Here is a 21,450-nt window from a genome sequence, read left to right as displayed (position 1 = left end):
CAGTAGTTTCTACAGTGATTGAAACAACAGTACATTGTTATTATTCCTGTTCTTTTTGCCACTTTTTGATTCTTTTATTTTCTCCATTTTTAATTTAATACCACCATAACGCCCCGTCGCAGCAGGGAGCAGCTTTGTACAAAAACTTTGCATCGCTTTTGGTGCTGTAGTACTGGTCATTACAGGCCCAATACTGATGGTAGTGAGATTTCGCTGATATCAGCGCAGGTAGGCAGTCTATCCGTATTGTTTCCATTTCCTATCCATTGCAAAATTTAGATGGAAAACACTCGGAATAGAACAGAAATGGATTCGTAGTGTGGCATTCAAAGGTAGAAGCTTAGAGTGTGTGGTTGGTAAAAGATTTAGCTGTGTCCTTCTCTATCTCTCTCTCATCTTTTTCTTCGGTCACTTCCCCGTTCTTTTTTCTCCTGTTTATGTTATGATAATATTCACATTTGTATCGTGCTTTATTCTATGTTTCTAAGCGTCTTACAATGTAATCATTATTACCCCGGTCATTGGATTGCTAATCCGGACATGAAAGTGCTCACAATCCATTCTCCGAGGAGTATTCCACCAGGCGCCATTTTACAAATGCAAATATGCCAATCCAACCACATTAACATTTGCATCCTACCGGGTATCCATTTAACACCCGGTTGAAGAGTGGCAAATGTAGATTAATGTCTTACCAAAGGAAGCGCGTGCCATGTGTTCCACAGTCCGGCGACGCATCCAATAGACTACGACACCTCTTTCTTATGTTTACTAAAATCATGGATAACTGCATTGTCCATCTGACCATATCCCAGATCATAATAATGAATATTTTACATCCTTCGTATAAATATCTTCGTTTTAAAAGTTACAAAATATTAAAATAACCGTTGTCTTCAATGACAGTATCGCATTTGTAACGGTCAGTTTTATGATTAATTACAGTGTTTTTGTACTATTGCATTTATTTAGATGTGCAAAATGGATATTGAGTTCGATCAAACACCACAGCTTCAGATGACTGAGATGGAAGATGCATTGAAAAAGACGGCCAGCGATCATGTCAAATCATGGTATCATAGTTGGTGCATCATAAGACAGTAAACAAGTAATTCCTCAACATGAAACAGATTTAATAGTCATGTAAAAGTTGGGTTTACCTTTTTTATACGCACTGTATAAGAATGATCTCGAATTTTAAAAACGTGTTTTTTTCTCCATATTCAGATAAAAAATTCACTACTTTATATATGTATTCTATAATGTATATATGAATAAGGGCAATTAATTGTCAGAGGGCTTCTATTCTAATATTACGTTATACTTTGACAATAAACATCTACATTCAGCTTTTGGACAAAGAGTTTCTGCTTCATGCTTGCCGAAGATAACAGCTTTATATATCTAAGAAGATTATATTCACTGTATCAGTGATGCAAGAAAAGGATTAATGCAAACGTGCACGAGGAGTTCCTTTTTATTCAAAAGCTTTATGTGAATTGTCAGAGTAAATAACGTTCGAATATTAATGCTCTGAGTTTGAATTATTTTATATTTCTATATACAATGTACATTGTTGATCAAAATAGTCATTTGATTTATTTCAAAGAATTGTTATTTCAGCATTGTGAGTACATTATAAATTTGTATAAACTTTTGTACACCTATCTTATTTTTGTAGATATTAAGTAATATCACTTATTACCACAAAAAGATGAAAATCATGAGTGTAGCATTTGTGAAAATAGAGCATGACCTGACAATATTCAAACAATATACCCAGAGTCGTTTTATATTGGGATACGCGGTACATTATATCTTACAAATTATATATGTAACTCAGTAGTTTTCTGCTTAAACTAATGTATATATTTTCAGCGCTTCAATTAAAATAAATGAAGTATGCGAAACCAGTAACCTTTTGCATATATTGCCTAGCTAGCTGTTGCAGTACTATACATACAACTTTGCATATTGACAATGTTTCGCTAAGGTAATCTATATCTACTTTGGGGCAGAAAAGAAGATGAACAGTAGCTCTTAACTCATAACAAGGTGAGCAAAAACAAAACCAAGGAAATTCTGAGTTTATTTTTAATGCAGTAAGTTGTGACGTTCTCGAATGAGAGTGATTCAATTTAAACTAATCACTAAAGTCTCTATGTTGGCAACGCAGGAATGAGTTTAGAATTTCTATTTTCGTCTTCAAATTGTCCAACTTTCGATTAAATTTTGCATTTTTTTTCACATTGGTTATTGCAATAACAAATTTAGTTTTTTTGAAATTATGTAGGAAAATAATTGCTGCCAACTTGAGAAGGAAAAAGTGATTAAATTTTGAAAGAAAGAAAGAAGGAAACACTGAACTGCTATTGGTTGTTATACATGTCCCACACTAACAATGTTTATCACTTTAATTCTTGATATATCGTTTTTACATACTTTAATTAACCGAGAAATACATGTAAAGGTGACTGCGTATATTAAACAAAATTAAGTGTGCTTATCTGTTTTCCTTTGAAGCTTTTTTCTTGTCTATTTTCTGTGAAGCAGGTAAAATGACAAAATGAATACGAGAAAGCAAAGACAGAATATTGTGAATGAAGGAGAAAAGAGAGTGTCTCGCTCACACATGAAATGAGAACACGGTCTGTTAACAGAACATAATGAAAGTCCAGAAAAGAGGAAACATTAAACTGTTGGAAAATATAGCTATTTTACGTGTCAGTGAATGCAACTGAATGCAAGTGGAGAGATAAAAAAGAGACGTCTCGTATTTTAATGGACCTTTATTTGTGTGAATGAAGCCTAACTATGCTTTTGTAATTTATTCTTACCGAGGCAGTAGGATTACGGTTTTAATTTACATTTTCAGGAGATTAATCGTGCCACGTGTTAACGAAAATGGCATGTTCTTTTATAGAACAAACCATACATATAATAATAATAATAATTTTGGATATTAATATAGCGCACATATCCACCCTGTAGGGTGCTCAAAGCGCTCTAATTTTACCCCGGCTCTGCTAGGCTACCGATTTCGGTGCTCACAGCATTCAAGGAATTACTTCCTACCGGTCCCAATTTACTTCACCCGGGTGGAGTGTGGCAAATGTAGATCAATGTCTTGCCAAAGGATATGCATGTATAGATAATTGTAATAAAATGTGAGTGGACAAACGATAAAGATGAGAGGAAATGAGAAAGATACAGAGAGAGACAGAAGCAAAGATGTGAAATTGAATTTTGGGAACCAATCGAACGGCCCAATAGATCTCACCCCCTCGAGAAAAAAAAAATATGATGGTGATGGTAAAGATATCGTGTACAAGAAGACAATAAGTAAATAAAACTGAAAAATTTAAAATGAATGTAATGATAATAATAACGAACAGGGAAGTGGAATTCAAAGATATTCTTTACAAAAGTAAGAAATAAATATAGTGAGCTGATAATTTCATACCCTTATTCTGTTTAAACAGAAATTGTGATCAAAAACATAATAGAAGCAAGTAAAAGAAATACAAAAACTTGAAGAATTTTCTGAAAACTAGCTTCAATATTAAACATAAAGCAATATTAGTTAAATTCATCATCAAAGCTGACAATTATAAACTTGTTTTGGAAGAAGTAAGTCTCGCTTATAAATATACACGGGGCATTGATCATTATTTCATAATTGTTCGTGTTGCAAAAAAAGAAAATGTAAACATTGAACACGTCAAACGCTAGTCAAATACAAGGGGGAAAGGGGATCAGGTAGAGAAAGGCAATGCAGCTAGATCTGAATCTCATGCCAAAAGAGAGTTCTTTAAATTATTCGTTCCACCACTTTACTTTGTCCTCATTGGTTGAGAATGAGAAGAGCTTTTATTCTAAAGGAAGTATTAGACTTCAGGCCCTTCTCTCTCTCAATCGACTCTGTTAAGTTGAAGGTATGAACGATAACAATCATCATGAACTATCATCATCTAAACACTTGTTTTGTTGTCCCCATGCAGTTACGGTTGAGAAGAGATCACTGGTGATGAGCTCCATGTCTAAACGGGACATCAAAAAAGTAAATGCCATGCATTTCATAGACATACTGTATTTATTAAATGTTCCTCCCTCGTTCTAAAACACTAACCAACATACAACAAATACAAAATATATAGCTCAACGCAGCACATTAATTGTACATTGAAACACACTCTTTTAAGTGCCTTTCCTATTTCCTCTCATGATATTCAAAAAGTCATACTAATTTTTCAAAAGATAAGATGTACTGAATCTCCTTTACATCGTAAATGTACATGTGACATTATTTAACCTGAAGGACAATTCGAAAGAGAACAAAATAACTGGTCTCCTTAGTTGCCGGATGTAAGGTTTCCTTTTGATCATCCCATTCCGATGATTGCTATATGGTGGAGCTTCAAAACTGTTTACAATTATTCCTTCTTACAAGAGCCCAGTTGTTATTCTAGAATTCTTCAAACAATTTAAAAAAATAAGCCTCGTCGGGAGAATAATGATGAAAATAACCATCATAATGAATATGATATAGGATTTTCCGGCCAAATTCGCGAGTTTGTCATTTAAATTAATTTGTCTTGCGTTCAAATTCGACGGTTTTAGTGCTGTCAGATATATCTTGGGTTTTTATTCCTTTTTCTAGTTTTCAAATCTATGAACTTTTCAATGGAATCTATGTATGCTTCATTCAAATTAATGAATAATGTGCTTCTTTCGCTATTTGGGCTTTCAATTTGGCGCAACACGATTTCTGACATCGCGAAGGTGTATTTTTAGCATTTGAATTCATTTGTAGCATTCAAATTAGCACTTTGTGCACTTAGATTTATTGATGGTCAATATACATTTCTCGTTTATTACACACTTTTTTAAAGCTCATTCTTCTCTTTCAAGATTGTATTTTTTCCATGTGCATTTCATCATATTTTATTTTCCTGCATTTATACACTTTATATACTTTTAGATTTATCTGATATTCAGCATCCTTTAAGTTTGATTGTTAAGAAAGAAAAAAAACGACTTACATCTATGGAATCGATGGTCTCAATATTTTTGTAAATTTTTATGTAAGGAAGTTGTTTGTCTTGTGTTTCATCATCAATTTATCACAATTTCATTATGGAGGAAGGGTACAATATTGTGACTGGGGTAGGTATTTTTGTATCCCCACTTTTCCGGGCTATATGAACATGTCCGTGCAGAAATGCCATATAATTTGATTTCGCCCCTTCTTTACCTAATGTCTCACTACACCCATATGCATTGTTCTCAAAATTAATAAATGGAATAACAGAAAAGACCCTAATGGCAAATCATGCATTTAATTGATTTTTTTTTCTTCAAACTGTAAACGTGTGTTGCATTTATTCCCCCTAACATTCCTAATTTTAATAAACATAATTCGAATACGAATGACAGGTGCTAATTTGAATGATAAAAATGACGCCTCGACAAGCGACGATTAATTTGAATGCTAGTTGAGCAGTTTCTAAATTGAATGACAGATCTATTAAACCCTTCGACCAAAATTCTAAATTGAAGACCAAAACGGGAAAATTGAATGATAATTGACATGGCAAAGCCAATCTGCGCTAAATTAAATGCAAAGTAAATGAATTCAAATGAAAAACTCGCGAATTTCGCCGGGAAAGATTACACTTTTTTTTTTTTCGGTCTAGAAATTTGAAAAATTGAAATTTTGCTACGTTGGGGGGGGGGGGGGGTAAGGTCACCTTTTTTAGGTCAGTCATTTGCATTAATTTTTTTTTTTTTTTTTTTTTTTTTTTTTTAATGAAAAATTAAAAAAAATAACGCAAAGGGTGGGGGTTGCTAAAAAAAAAACACACATAAAAAATACTGAAGGGGGGGGGGGGGGTTCAACCCCAACCCCCCAACCCCTGCGTTTGCGTCTGATGCATGCCATACACTCCATTGCTACTTTGTTGCAGTCCTCTTCTTTTCCTCTCTTCTTTTCTCTTTCTCCAAGCTTTCTATCCTCCTCTCCTCTTTGCCTATCCCTTTCTTCCTTTCTTCCTTTCTTCCATTTATAATGTATAATTGTATTTGTGTATTCGGGCGTATCCATTACAAGCTATGCTTATCGGGTTTCGCGCCTTCTTCCTTGTAATACAAGTTCTTTAATTATATTTATGTTCCTACGCATAAATTTTATTGTTTGATCAGATGTAATACATGTTGTCAAATTGTATTGAAGAAAATAAATGTTCATTTGAATTGAATTGAATTTGAAGATTTCTTTTCTTTCGTATTTGGCAATTTCCCTTCTCTTTCCCAGCATTGCAAAAATTCCGTTTTTTTTGTTGTTCCACTATTCCATTCCATACACACATCAACATATTGATGTTAATAAATCTGAATTTATAAAGTTCCTAATACGCAATATCGTCTTTAATCACACCACAGATACACTATTAGGTTCTGTAACCCTAGTCATCGGATTGTGTGCACGTGTGTGTGTCAGTTGTGTGTGCACCATCTCCACTCCATGGGGAGTATTCTTATCATATTGCTGACCATGAGGGCATTTTCTGTCACAATTACCATGTGATTATTGATTATTCTTTTGTGGTGATACCTATCCCATAGACTACATATCGTAATAATTCTCCTTTTCTGATCTCTGTCTGTACATACTCCTCCCTTCTTTCATTCGTCCCCCTATTCTCCCTCTCTTCCACACCTCTCCATTTCTCTTTACTGTCGCTGTTTCTTTTACTCTCTTGACCTTTGCTATATCTTATCAATGTTTAAATGTCTAACAGTTACAGTAAAGCATACACGTAGTTCTACAAAAATAAGGTCTTAATCAAACGTCCATTAATGATTATTTAGAAAGTCATTTTTATTTCTGAACTACAAAAGAATAGTAACATATTTTCTTTAGGATACATGATCGTCTGTTTGGAGCCAGAAGGACATTAACTTTATGTAAATTGATATGAGAGAATGCCCGCCTGGCTCTGAACTGATGACATGATGAACCTTTTTAAACAAGAATTATTTAAAAGTATATGATTGCATGCAACATCGTTTACACACTTCTTTATGAGACATGTATCTACGGAATACATGGGTATTAGTAATCAATCAAAAATATTGAAAATGAGTTTTCTCTCTGTGTTTATTAAAAATTAGGAAACAGAACAGGAAATTTAAATCACATTGCCATGCTTACAATCGAGGAAATTGATGCAAAGATATAGAGGTGGGTGCGTTTTCGCTATCTTCAAAATCTATAGATACTTCCAGGCCAGAAGACATACCACGCAGTCTATCTATTCAAGTTAAGATGTACGCTATTAACAATTAGGAAAATGCATTTAAAAGCCATAAATCGTTTCAATGAACGGTAGACTATAACAAAATGAACGGAGCTAACGATTGTTTCCAATTAATTACACTGTAATAATCACAAAATATTGTAACATACACACTGCAAACAACAAATTTTGAAACACGATAGCATCTACTTTAAACAATAATTAAACCTAAGACAATTTCAATAGCCTTGCACATCACCTATTGAAATGTGCGAACATGACAACGTAATCCAAACATGATTTATATGGGGCATACCATAGGGTATAGAAATTGCCCTTCAGTTCCTTACATGTATATGAAAATATTTTAGATCTTGTTTTGATTACAACTTTACAAGGCACTGCAGTTATAAAAAAATCTATGACATTCATGATACACTGCACTTATTAATCAATCTTCATAATATTTTGAAGAACGATAGCCCAAATATCCCCTGTGGAAATCGCCACAGAGCGAAATATCATAAGAGACCAACAGAATTAGATACCGTACCCTTGCCCTAAGCTTTAGAATAGCGTGGACCATACAAGGGTTTGTTGTTTAACAAGTTCATTAGGGTAGTTAAAAGTAGAAACACATAGAAAACGTAACTACCGGTACCTGTGAGGGATTCGATATCTATGGACTAGACACTCTTTTCAGATTTAGGATTATACTGGTAAACTGATGGTAAAGTTAAATGCCAGTTTTACAATCCAAGAAGATTCCTTAAGGTGGGAATGACCATCACATCAAGTAGCAATGTTGACACAGTGTACTAATATTTGTTATACTTATAAGATTATGTACATACTGGAAACAGATATTCTATACACAGCCGGATAACAGATATTCCCAACCCAAGCTTGCAAGAAATAAACCAGTTGGAAACTTAATACTACCACTACAAAGTAATAACTGAAATCATCTCCTTGCGAAATAGTTACATGATAGAGAATGTACATGATAAACAAAAAATAAACGTCAACGTGTCACTTATGGACAAACAAGCGTAAAGCGAGCTGTCTTTCGATGACGGGCTCCAAGTATATTGAGCGAGAGGAGCATGTGGGAACATAGGGCCAGTTTGGTAAAAGATGACCACAAATTGTTTCACATCATCTTGAACATTCAAAATATACAGCGTTTATATGTAATATTATCATTTCAGTTTATTATGAAATATAGGCACTTTGACACAGGGACCAAATCACTGCCGGAATATCGATATTAATTTATTTAAATGGGGAAGGAAGTGTACTTGCAGCACATATATGCCAGTGGTTATATGTGGTGACATATAGCAGCCAAACCAAACATTAACAAAACTAACAGGTATTGCCAGTCTACATGTCAAAACATGTAAGTCGTTGCAGTACACATAACTGAATGATGATGACCAAAGTATAATTCAACTATAAGCAGATCGAAAGTACAAAACAACAAATTGGAAACAGAGTAAGTATACAATTTAATTTTCAGGCCACTCTTTTTGCTTTGAATGAGTGTGTCATCCCGTTCGGATGACAAACTTTCAACAAGTTGTTCACTTATTGAAAGTTTGGAAAACCAAGACCAGTTAAGTAATGTGAAATAGGTATATCCTTAGCTGGGTTTTGAGGGGGAAAAAAGGGGAACATGAAATCAATTTGATTAAAAAACAAAGCTTTATAACAGGGGCAAACTAAAAAATAGGCCAGCATCTGACCAGTTAATTTTTGCAATTGCTCCCACCCTCTACCTGCTGCAAGCGTTATCCACGAATCTATACGGACAGCCGGTCGTACAAATCAGAGCCATCTATACACAGAGTTTGGCCAACTGGGTTTCACTGAGTCACAACATGGCGTATATTCTTTTGTTTTGTGCTTGTCCAACAAAGCAGTAGTCACCATATTGTGCCCAACTCTAAGCGGTTAAGCCAAACTCTCCTAATCAAAATTTGGGGATCACGCCATCTTGGAGCTTGCAGCAAATAAGGGGGAGATTGCCTTTTGGTGGAGATTGTTAAAAACCAGCCAGATCCTGGACTAAACTAGAAATGAAGTCCCCAAACCACTCTCCTACTTTACGGTGTGACAACTGTTGATAGATGTCGCTCCAGACATAACTGTGGTAGTATTCCCAGGACATCGTCTACATGATGTGCGCTGTGGGTGTGGTTGGTAGAAGCCTGGAGGACAAAGTGCACAAGGATGGAAGCCACTCTTGGAGAAATGTCCGGCTGGACAGGGCTCTAGAAAGGAGAATTATACAATAAATTGATTAATTACATGTAAAATATAAAAACTTGATTCTTTGAATTGGAAAACAATCAACTGAAGCTGAAATTGTTTTCTTCAGATTTATGATGATATGTTAATTTATTTGAGGCCAGAAAATCTGTTTCAGTAAAACAATACCTTTTTTTTATCACGCCAGTTTTTTCCAACAACTTGCCACTTAATTCAAATGACATCAATAATTCATAACTCTGAGGTTACTTAAAAAGTGTTTTGGAATGGCATTGCTCAAATAAATTTGAAGTCCTTGGAGATTACATTGTGCATATCTTCAGTTACATTCAAGTTCTAACCTTTGGTTTATTACCAATAAAAATGTTGATGATTTTTTTTTTTCAGCTTTTTTTTTTTCAGCTATTTTTTTTCAGCTTTTTTTTTTGGGGGGGGGGGGGAGGGGGACACGGTAAACAACAATGTAAAAGACATTACAGCATTATACTGTGTTTAACTGTGTACCGATAACCAGAGTTAGGTGGAATGTTCAAAATCAACTTTTAAAAAAATAGGTAAGTGAATGTAAACTGAGATATCTCTTTGTAGTACAGTAGTAATATCATAGTTTGACCACAATATTGCTACATGGAAGTTATTGCACCAAGAACAAAAAATGCTTTGGTGATTGCATCGGTAAACTTAAGTCTATGACAAAAGACAGACCTTCAACTGAGGTTAAGTAATCAACAATGGCCTAGCGATGATTTTCAAGAATGTCAGGTTGAACACACAGACAAAGCTTATCTCAATAAAATTCATTTATGATAGAATCATAATCATTATTTGAGAAATCACCTTGACAATCGTCAATAGACGTTCCGCTATGGTCTGGTGTGGTCAACTTAGGTGGACAATTCTCACAGCGAGTTTGACCATGAAGTGATTGGTACGAACCCTGCTCACACCGCATACAAGGAAAGAACCCAGTTGATGAGAAATGACCAGGACCGCATAGCACTGCGTAAGAATTAAATAGGGGGGGGGGAGTTAGGCAAGCGTATATACAGCACCCCTTCATTTATATAACTTTTGAAGTTATGGTTGAATCTATATGACTTCAGATTGATCAGAGTGATACAGAAAAATGTCATTGGTCGGGGTGACCATAATTAGCATTTTATGATAATAATAGCCTATATAATATCCTAATCTACTATCTGACAATGACATCAAATGCCATTAAGGCCAACAGATTATGATAATCCCTGAGTAAGGCGTCGACAAAATTGTCTGCTAATTACTGCCAAACCATCCCCTTTTCCTGTCACAGGATTACAAATGTTGCATAACGATATGTACTTTCATGAGTAGGCCTTACAGTAATAGCCTCTTGTTGGTACCTTCGCAATGATCCGAATGAGTTGCTCCTTGGTTTCGTGTCGAGGTTCCATTCTTACATGGCTTACAGTCAGTTTGAGCCTGATCATCCTGGAAGAAACCTTGTTCACACGGAGTACAGATCTCTGATGTGACATCCAGATAATATCCAGCAGGGCAAGGTACTGTAATTATTGCAAAGTAGTAAAAAGAAAGAAACACAATTGTTCATGTGTAAAATAATGCATGTCACATATGCCGTAAGAAAATGGTCCAAACCAAAATAATCATAAGGTACAGTTTCTCCCAGTTTCGCTGTGAACAATGATAATTAAAACATTGTTTTCTTTTCTGCGCTAAGATTAGAAGTCTCTTAAAAAGTGATGCAGAATATTGTTTTTCTTCTCATCAAGAAGAAAACTCATCAAGATCCTGTAACCACCCCCCCTCAGAATACGTATAAAAACAGACACATATTAATATAATTAAATGAAATGCAAATGAGTACTTTTTAAGCACTCTTACCACATGTTTGTAGATCTTTGTTTAGATAATGTCCTCGATCGCATTCCAATGAGATGTCTCCAAGGAGTAGAGTTGCTTCCGGTTTAAACTGCTGATGTCCAGGTTCCTCACGAACGTCCTCTCCCTCTTCCATAGTCCCTTCTGGGCCATCAGCTTCCATGATGTGGTGCTGAATGTGACTGTGTATGTGTTGTGCAAGACGATGAAGAATTTCCGCAGCCCCTTTACCTTCTCCGTCAATACCACGATTGTGATTGTTTGGGGGAGAAACCTGGAGCAACTATAATAGATAAGAAAAGAGAATTGCTTAAAATATAATATCTTGGTTTATTCCCTCAATATACGATGCACCCACTGACATGATTGAGAAATTATAATACCGAGAATTTGTGAAGAAATTATTTAATCAAAATATCAATATCACCTAAAACACATCACAGTGTTAGAGAAAATTTTGATTTTAATTTTAAAGAAAAGATATAAACTAAATATGATGACTGGGGTAATGTCTAAAGCGCTAGCACACAATGTAGCTTTATTCTTAGTATTGTCAAAGTCACAATAAATATTTGGAAAATTAAATTATGTTTACTGACACAAAATTCGTTAAACATTCTTGCCCAGAGATCTGATGCCAAAGTATAATAATTAAAACAAATGAATTAGAATTTGGATTTATAATTTATCAAATCGCATTTATTATATTTGAATTCATATTTTTTATGCATGATTCTTTTTTTCGACTTCGTATTTTTTTCTTCAGGATCTTATGAAGAAGAAAAATAACAAGATATTAACTGTTGTGGACGGATGGATTTCCAATGAGGTAGACAATGCCAGTTAAATGTTGTTAGTAAACACATCTCACTTAAACTTTATGAGCTATTCCTATTACCATGGTAACCTTCATGTCAGACCCTTCACGTTGTGATGCCATTTCCATGTTGGTGTCAGAAATGGAGCGCCTTCTACGGTCGGTCATGCTATCACATGATACATTAACATTGTCAACTGTACACAGGTGATTGTCTGTGCAAATATCATGGAAATAACTCTGCCGTATGATCTGAAGAAACTTTGTAGCTATTGTCTCCGTGCTTGCTGTGTCATGGTGAGAGCATGGTGATGGGTAGTACATTATCAGGGGTAGATTATGTCTGGATGACCTTGTTTCTGAAGGTGAAGTAGAAATAATGGAAATTGCAAATTGAAGGTAAGCAATCTTTAAGACTTCCATAATATCTACTCAAGTGTAATTTTGGTTATAGAGAAGTGTCATGTTTGGATTATGAAAAAGCCACTGAAAGGTTTGCAAATTTAAAAAGTTGAGTTATTAACAATTTCTCTGGTTGTTTCGTAGGTTAAGTTATTACAAGCGTCTCTGGTTGTTTCATTTAAAGTCTTGCTATCATGTTGAAGGTTGATTTCTGTTCCCATAACATATCGATTCATTTATACTTTATATTACAGAAATGAAAAGAGAAACCTGAAATGATTCTTTATTAAATGTGAACCTGTGAGCAGTATCATTTTAAAATTTATTAAATGGTTCATTAAGCGATTACTCTTTGTAGATGTTGACGTGGACTTAAAACTTGCTTTGAAGGTGTCTAAGTCTAGTAATTCAAGTACTTGACAGGAACTACAAAAGTTATGAGTTCGACCCCTACATGGGCACTAATATTCATTGGCAAGAGATTATTTTGTATTTGCCACTCTCAACCCGGGAGAAAATGGGGACCTGGTAGGATGGAAGCTTTTGATTTAAAAATCTCCACATGAGCGGAAGTGGAAGGGTTGCACACTGTGCATGAATGAATCCGATGACCAGGGTAATACAAATATCTATAAAGCGCTCAGAGATATTTGGTATCAAGCGATATATATAAATCTAGAATTTATAAATTATTATTATAAGAAGCCAGGTTTAATTCCACATCAACAGTCACAAAGAATAAACGAGTCGTGAATCCATGTAATAAATGAACACAATGATACTGCTCATAAAACAAGGTACTGTTTAACTAGCGACCGCAAAAGCTTTTTTCTTTCTTTTAGGTTTTTATGACCTGTTATTACGTTGAAGTTTAAGTTTCATTTTTTTCAATATTTCATACCAAAAGAGGAAGAAGTGCAAGTTTGATTGACCTAACAGTCTATTGCATAGAGGAGGCAAAAAATTAAACCCTCTTTTGGTACATTTTGTCTAATATTTCAATTTCTATCAAGGTGAGATATTAAATCAAGCCTATACTTGAATATTTATGAGATGTAGACGCTTTGCCAGGTACCTGAACAGTCAGGAACAAGATGTTGAGGAAACCATAATCCAGAGTTACCGCAGATGAACAATTTCATGGTGCTTGTACTTCCTTGCCTAGACCTTACACGTGGGACATCATAGCCTTCTTCACAGAGAACACTGCAGGACCGACCAAAGGCAAAGTTGTCACAGGCCAGTGCTCCATGTGCAGGGATGGCAAGAGCTGCGCAGGAAATGGCTGCAGCGAAGAAAGAATTAATGCATGACATACTTTGAAATATTACTGTACATCTATGACCTAGCTGTAGTTCATTAATACAGTTCAACCCGATTCTTGGTCTAAGACCACATTTAACAAAGGGAAACTTAGACCCCAGAGTCTCAGACTAACCTCCTTTGGCTTTGTTATAGCCCGGATTTTGAAGAAAAAAAAATAGAATAATGGGCCTACGATTTCATGCGACACATTAGAGAGGAAATACAACCAAAAGATAAGTGTACTATCTCTACATTTCAGATATTATATAACCCACACCTGCTGAAACTGGTTGAAGCCAACACGGTAATAATTATAATGATCTGACATTGAATTCATGCATGCACAATCGTAATTGTACAATACTATTGTGTAGATATATTCAGTTATTAACACATGACTATCGAATATTCATTAAAAAACGTGATGAAAAGAATTGTTTTCAATCGAAATCGAATGAGATTATAATGAAAGGACTATAAAAACAGTAAATCAATCAAATACTGATTTTATTTAAGAATCTATTCAATATGTTCAAAAGGAGGCCTGTGATGCAATCATGGCAATATTGCTGTTTCCCGACCCTTTTTAGATGTAATTTTAATTTATTCAGTGGTGTACATATATTTCAAGTCGGTCGATGCATCCACCGATAATTAAAACTTGTATGTTTTTCAATTACTGTTCTCATCTAGCAGGTGTTTTTCATGCTAATGATAACTACGTCCACAGCTGGGACATAATTGTCATGAAGTCACTTATTTTACCACATTTTGCAAATCTTATTGATTCCTTTTTTCTTTTCTTTTTGATATGTGTTGTGAAGTAATAAATAGGTCACTTGCGTTCCATCTTAATTGGCAAAATGATCACGATAAAAAGAGAAACTTACGTCTGATTTTGAAGGGCATTCTGCACGCAGCCTGCCAACCACTGTCAGGGTCGGTAACATGGCACATGATGTCATGATCTCCCCAAGGAAGTTCTACAGGACTTTTTGGAGTGTTGCAAGATGTCACCAACTCAACACCGGGCATATCCATGTACAAGGGTTTTTCCCAGTCGACAAAACCGACTCTTTCACTTGTATTCATTTCACGACCAGATGGGCATGACGTGATAACTGGTTGAACTTCATCTGGAAAACAGATAGTGGTGATTTATGATAGTTCAAATAATTACCTCATAGGCACTTACACGCATTTGAACAGAATTTTTGATATTCATTATAGAGTGGATAAACAAATATATCTATAGGCTAAGAGAAGGGTATGCACAAAAGTTAGATTATTTTCTTACATATAAATATATATATATAAATAGGCAAAATATCTATTTCTTGTGTATTTCATACAAGTTTTGTTCGTTTGATTGTAAATATTGCAAAGCAAAGCTGTTATGTACAGTACGTTGCTTTTGGATGTAACTTTTCAAACCAGCCACCCGCGGTTAGTTTGTGAAATGGGGATATCTGTATTTCAAACACGTTATGTAATATGAACAATTAATACTCACTAGTGATGTCAATTTTGAAGACACAAGACACACTATTCCCTGCATCATCAGTGAATGTGTATGTACATGTTGTATCAGACGTGAAGGTGTAGGGGGACGTTAAATCTAGAGGGTCAGTGGTTACTTGTAGTGCCATGTCAAAGTTATCTTCTGCTGATGGGTAGAAGAAACTCTCCTCTACACCCCAATACTCAGTACGAGTAGCCATGATATGTGGTGGGCAATAGATGAGTGTAGGGGGGATTTCATCTACAAAGAAAATAATACAACAAAATTACGCCTCGACCGGCTGCTATCGACTCAAGCATTCTTGCTCATGATAGTTGGCCTCTGCATTTATCTTGATTATTTTTACTAATACCTCCATACTTTCAAGTTTTCAATTATATATATATATATATATATATATATTTTTTTGTGTGTATTTAAGTTGTCACTCTTTATGTAAATCAATTATATTATAAACTATTATTGTTACTTGAATATTTTAAATTTGATTTATCAATAAATGCAGAAACATCTGCTAAAAAAAAATATTTAAAAATTGTTTTCCTTTTAATGATGTCGCGGGTGCTATACGTTTCACATTACTGCATCTTACAACAAAAAACTCAGTTAATACGCATATGACATCTGTTACCCCCAGTGGTTGATATTCGTTTACAAAAACAAATAGCAATTAAATAGTAGTAGTAGTAGTAGTAGTAGAGAAGAAGTAGTAGTAGTAGTAGTATTAGTAGAAGTAGTAGTAGTAGTAGTAGTAGTAGTAGAAGTAGTAGTAGTAGTAGTAGTAGTAGTAGTAGCACTAGTAGTAGTAGTAGTAGTAGTAGTAGTAGTAGCACTAGTAGTAGTAGTAGTAGTAGTAGTAGTAGTAGTAGTAGTAGTAGTAGAAGTAGTAGTGGTACATTGTAGCAGTAAAACTAGTATTAGAAGTAGTATCAATAGTATAAATACTAGTAGTAGTATTAGTAATACAACTAGTAGTAGTGATGGTAGTGGTCATTGGAGTGGTTATGGTAGTACAACAATTCGTCAAAAGATAACTGGTTGGCGGCTGGTCTTTGGTTTTTGCGGGTAGTAGCTGAACATTTATTTTGGGTTGATGTCCTTCAGCAGCTAATCGGCAACCAATTTGTAAATATATAATTGGCAGCCAATATACCATCGATCGCCAACAAACTACTACTGTTCTTGGACCTTCGCTGTGTCTTTGGTTTACAGATGGTGCAAAACACTTTTGCGCAGTTATTAATCACCACAAAGGCACAGAATATGACAAACAGTGGCCAAAATTCTGCAACCAGTTTATACCGTATGTATGTTAACCTTCACACAGGTTATTTCACACAAACCTTCAACTTTTAATGAATAAAGTATTATTTTACCTGTGATAAACCCATTGGCACCAAGTCCCAGAGTATAATTTCATTTAAATTTATGGGGTTTAGTCAGCTATTGTTTTCACTGGTTGCAGCATTCTCGGTTGTCTCTGGTTAATGACTGGTAGCTACTCTAGTGTGACTTTAGACTTACCCTTGCACAGGAGTGACACTGTATTGAGTTCACGATCCCACTCTCCCGTATTGAGGCAAGTCAGAGGTTCATTGTCCCCTTCTAACGTCAGGTCGAAATGACAGTTCAAAGTACAGACTGTCCCGCGGGGCACAATATCCGATTCAGAGCACGCTTCCGGAGAAACTCGGATTAAATCAGGAACAAGGAGTGGGGCACAGCTGATTTCTGAAAATCATAAGATGTGAAACAGTTATCACCTTTAATGGTAGTGGCATTATGATTATAATAAAATGAGTGTTAGCCAGAGAGCACAAAGAATGGTGGCATGAGATGATGATCCAGTTATAAGTGTAAACTAAATTAGGTAATTAAGCTGACGGCTGCTTTACACCTAGCTAGGGTCCAACATATACACCCATTTTCTTTTCATCTTTCTTACCTTCACAAGAGGCCTCTTCCTCGAATTCCCATAACATCTGCGCAGATGCATCGAACTCGCAGCGTCCGATTGGGGAGCCCACTAAACGGTACCCTTCAGAGCATGCTATGTGGCATGTAGAGCCGTGGGTGTTGTCGCATTCATCCACTATAATGCCTTGTGCAGGAGGAGTTAGGGGTTGACACTGACGTGCTTAAAAAGAAGGTTAACGGTCTTGTCAATGATGAAATATTGATTATAAAAATCTTCATAATAATACTTATAACAAGTGAAGGTGCGGGAAGGGGCAATTATGGCTCAGTAGTAAACCAGTCGTCTTGTTAATGGGAGGTCCTGGCATCAATGCGCTAATATACCCTTTGGTGAGGAATTAAGTAATTAGTCCGTTGGAGGACGTAATACCATTTGTCCCCTGTGCCTCACTTACAAGCATATTCATGCTTTCTTTTCATTTAATCTTTTCACGCTCATAGAAATTAAGCCCAGTTTCATCAACATTGGCTGAAGTCATCACAGCAGTAGATAATTTCTGGGATTTTCAAAGGCGTCTTGGGGATAACTATCTGAGTGTAGATTTTGTGGGTAGTTGTCTAGGTGTAAAGTGTAAGCCAAGTATGTGTTAGGCTAAGTCTGTGGTCTAGCTGGGGTGATAGTGACAGTAAAATATACAGAAAAACGAAAGAACTGAAATGATGAGGATAGCCGAACGAGGAAACACAATTAATATTAATTAACTCTCCCCTCCTCCCACTATTAAGCATTTGCCCCTTCAGCAGCTGGACCCTTGCTACGCCACTGGGCCCTGTAGTATATGAAGAATCCTACCTTTGACCTCCACTCTGAATTGACAGGTAGCCTCGTTACCGGCTTCATCCATAGCACTGCATCTGACGACATGTACACCTATGGTCAAGATTCCAGGTTGGGGATTACAGATCACTACCGGTTCTTGTGATGGGTCATTGTCCGTAGCGACTATTGACCATTCCACATTGGCCTTATCCGAGCTTTTGATCGCAAAGGCAACAAAATCTGACGGACAGTCCTCAAATACTGGTAGCTGTAAATCTGAAACAAAAGGTGACAATAAGGTTTCCATAAACATCACATTCATTTGCTTGATGCCACATCTTATGAAGGCAATTGATAAACATGTACATACATTTTTCAAATTCTATTGCACAATTGTATTTTTCAAAAAGAAATTTTAATATCGAATTCCCCAACAAAAAAAGATAAATTATTATTATCTTTACACTGATACATGCAGCTCTAAAAGACAATTAACTAGTTTTTCAAATTCCTTTATGTTGAAAATTCCAAACATAACTTAATATCTTTATCAAAAAAAGACAGAAAACCTATCAAAATAATTTAAATAAACCATCGTCCTACTATGGCTCATGTTTACGTAGTGGAAGTATGAATGTAAACTATACTTTCCAGTAGAAAACACTCTTTTCGACAACTAAACTATATATACGAGCAGGCCTTTTTAAGTAGATTCTTACCCACGCATTGAGCTTGTTCTACTTGGCCAGTCCAGGTCTGATCACTGGAACAAGTAACCTCCTTCAAACCAGGAGGTGTTATCTTGAAACCAGACTGCTCACATTCCAGTGTACAGACATCACCGAAGCGTGGATCGGACAAACAAGTCTCTGGTAAGATCGTAATGGATGATGGTTCAGACAGCGCCTCACATGGTAATCCTTGAAAAGAAATGAACAAACTTGTTTTTAATACATACTTGACCAATAAGATCATATTATATGAATAGAAAGAATTGCTTGAAAACAATGTAAAATCACTGATCGAATGACAATGTTTTATTTCGTGAAATTAATAATTGCCATGATTATGTAAAAGAGCAAATTAAAGAAGCATAATATTTATAGCATATTATGACATTTTGTTTAAAAGGAAGAGTTAGTTAACACTCTCAGGAATGGTAGGATTATTCCAATTAAATGTATAAAGGCTAGTTTCTATTAATAATCATAATAATAATATTCCGTTTTTATATAGCGCTCAATACATCAATCCAACGATGTGCCAAAGTGCTTTACAAGTATATTATTACCCCGGTCATCAGGCTTACCCGCACACAATGTGTGCACATTTCCACTCCCTGGGGAGCATTCCAGCCAGTCGCCATTTTACAAGCGCACACTTGCTCGTTCAACCACGTGACCGTTCGCATCCTACCGGGTTCACATTTACTGGGTGGAGAGTAGCAAGTGCAGGGTAAATATCTTGCCAAAGGATATTAGTGCCGTGTCAGGATTCGAACACTTGACCTATTATCAGTAACGGGAATTGAGCTGATGACTTACTTTCACATACAAAGCTTGTACTAGACCACACCTCTTCTTCCAGACAGGTCTTTGTGCTCTCTCCAATGCCAGTATAACCAAGCTCACAGGAGAATGTACAAATAGATCCAAAAGGCACGGGTGAACTATCACAGCCAGAAAGAGAGGCAAACTCAGGAATACGCAGAGATGGACATGTTTGTACTGTTTTGAAAAAAGCGAAGGAAAATTACAAAACCGGTCTTTTTAAATAGCAAATGAAAGAATTGGTTAAAAGCAAGACTATATGATACCCAATAGTAAAGTAACGACCTGGGCCCTGTCTTAAACAGATTTTTGTTTTGTACAATTCTTTATTGCATTAATTCAATACATGTACATAAAGAGTTGATATTAATCGCAACTTGTGATCGATATATCAATCGCAACTATGTACCTACGGGCTAAAAGCTTGTATTGTTCTTCATATGTTGATAGTATAGTATAAAAATAAATTCCTAAACACAGGAATATGAATATCTGTCTCCCTTCTCATTTATCAATCAAGATATTAAAGCAAAATTAAAAGAAGATAGCAATTATACTCACTAAGGCAAGTCGGAGTTCCGTCATTCCATGCAGACGTCCCATCTGATGTTAGTTCACACTGCAAACTTGATGTACCCTCCAGATTATAGCCGACATCACACGAGATCACGCATTCACTTCCAACGAAAGAGTCATCGCAGCCACTTACAGACCCGTGAAGGGGCGGTTGTTGGGCGTTGCATCGGATAACTTAAACCATCACCAGAAAGGCGGAATAAAAAGATTTCCTTTTTGGTTAATGTTTGTTTTCATTTATTCATTGTTATATCATTTTGAGCCTCACATCTAAATAACTAGGATACAATGACTTTACGCTTCAACGCTGTTGGATATATTCCACAGAAAAGAAACACATGTTTTCGTGAGGAGAAAAATGTTTTTGTCTCCATTACAAACATTATAAAAAGATACTAAATAAGTTTATTGGTCACTAAATTTGTTTGAATATATTAATATTATTGACTATTTTCTACCTGTCTCTCTTCCATTGCGCTGTTATCTTAAGTCTGTCACTGCTAGCCGTCTTATTGCGCCTCTTTGGTCTATTTGTTTTATGATTCTCAATACATTCCGAGACTTACCATTCACTGTAATGATAATGTCGCAGAATGAAGTTAGTCCAAAAGCATCGGTTGCCTTGTATCTAATTCTTGTATCGCCTTCTGGAAATTCACTTCCTGGAGCGTACACCAAATCCAGTCTGTTGTACATTTTTGAAAACATACAGTTAAACAATCAATGTACTGGAAAATATAACATGATCGTTTGTCTTGAAAAGCGAGCAATGCGACACGAAATGTGAACTTGATTTGATTTGATTTGATTTATTTATTTCTGTTTGATTTTCTTTTTCTTTTGCATTTTTACAAATATATATTTCACTTCTTTCTTTTGAAAGAGAAGGATTGAGTGTCAATATGTAAAAAGGAGAACCACGACCCTGGGGGGGGGGGGGTGTGTTTCGCAAAGATTCTTAGTGGAACTTAACTCTTAGTTGGACTTAAATATTATGGAGAGCCATTTGTAGCCTTAAAATGAAATCTACTCAAAAGCGAAATTCAAGTATTTTAGACTTTTTATAAATCACATGTCGAGTACATGAA

The 21,450-nt window shown here is 35.6% G+C and overlaps 1 protein-coding gene across 1 annotated transcript; it reads right to left on the bottom strand.

Annotated features, from left to right (window-relative positions):
• Positions 1-10,928: 10,928 nt before the first annotated feature.
• LOC105441475 (sushi, von Willebrand factor type A, EGF and pentraxin domain-containing protein 1-like) lies at positions 10,929-17,222 on the bottom strand. Its single transcript, XM_030989888.1, has 7 exons — positions 17,024-17,222; positions 15,491-15,739; positions 14,868-15,113; positions 13,748-13,957; positions 12,352-12,629; positions 11,457-11,736; positions 10,929-11,116 (listed from the first exon to the last, which is right to left on the bottom strand). Exons 2-7 carry the CDS (start codon positions 15,696-15,698, stop codon positions 10,929-10,931), a joined length of 1,410 nt encoding a protein of 469 aa, XP_030845748.1. The 5' UTR covers positions 15,699-15,739; positions 17,024-17,222.
• Between the last annotated feature and the right edge of the window lie 4,228 nt (positions 17,223-21,450).

Source organism: Strongylocentrotus purpuratus, unplaced genomic scaffold (genome assembly GCF_000002235.5).
Source record: "Strongylocentrotus purpuratus isolate Spur 01 unplaced genomic scaffold, Spur_5.0 spur5_scaffold_19, whole genome shotgun sequence".
Lineage (NCBI taxonomy): Eukaryota > Metazoa > Echinodermata > Echinoidea > Camarodonta > Strongylocentrotidae > Strongylocentrotus > Strongylocentrotus purpuratus.
This window is presented reverse-complemented; position numbering and strand designations above follow the sequence as displayed.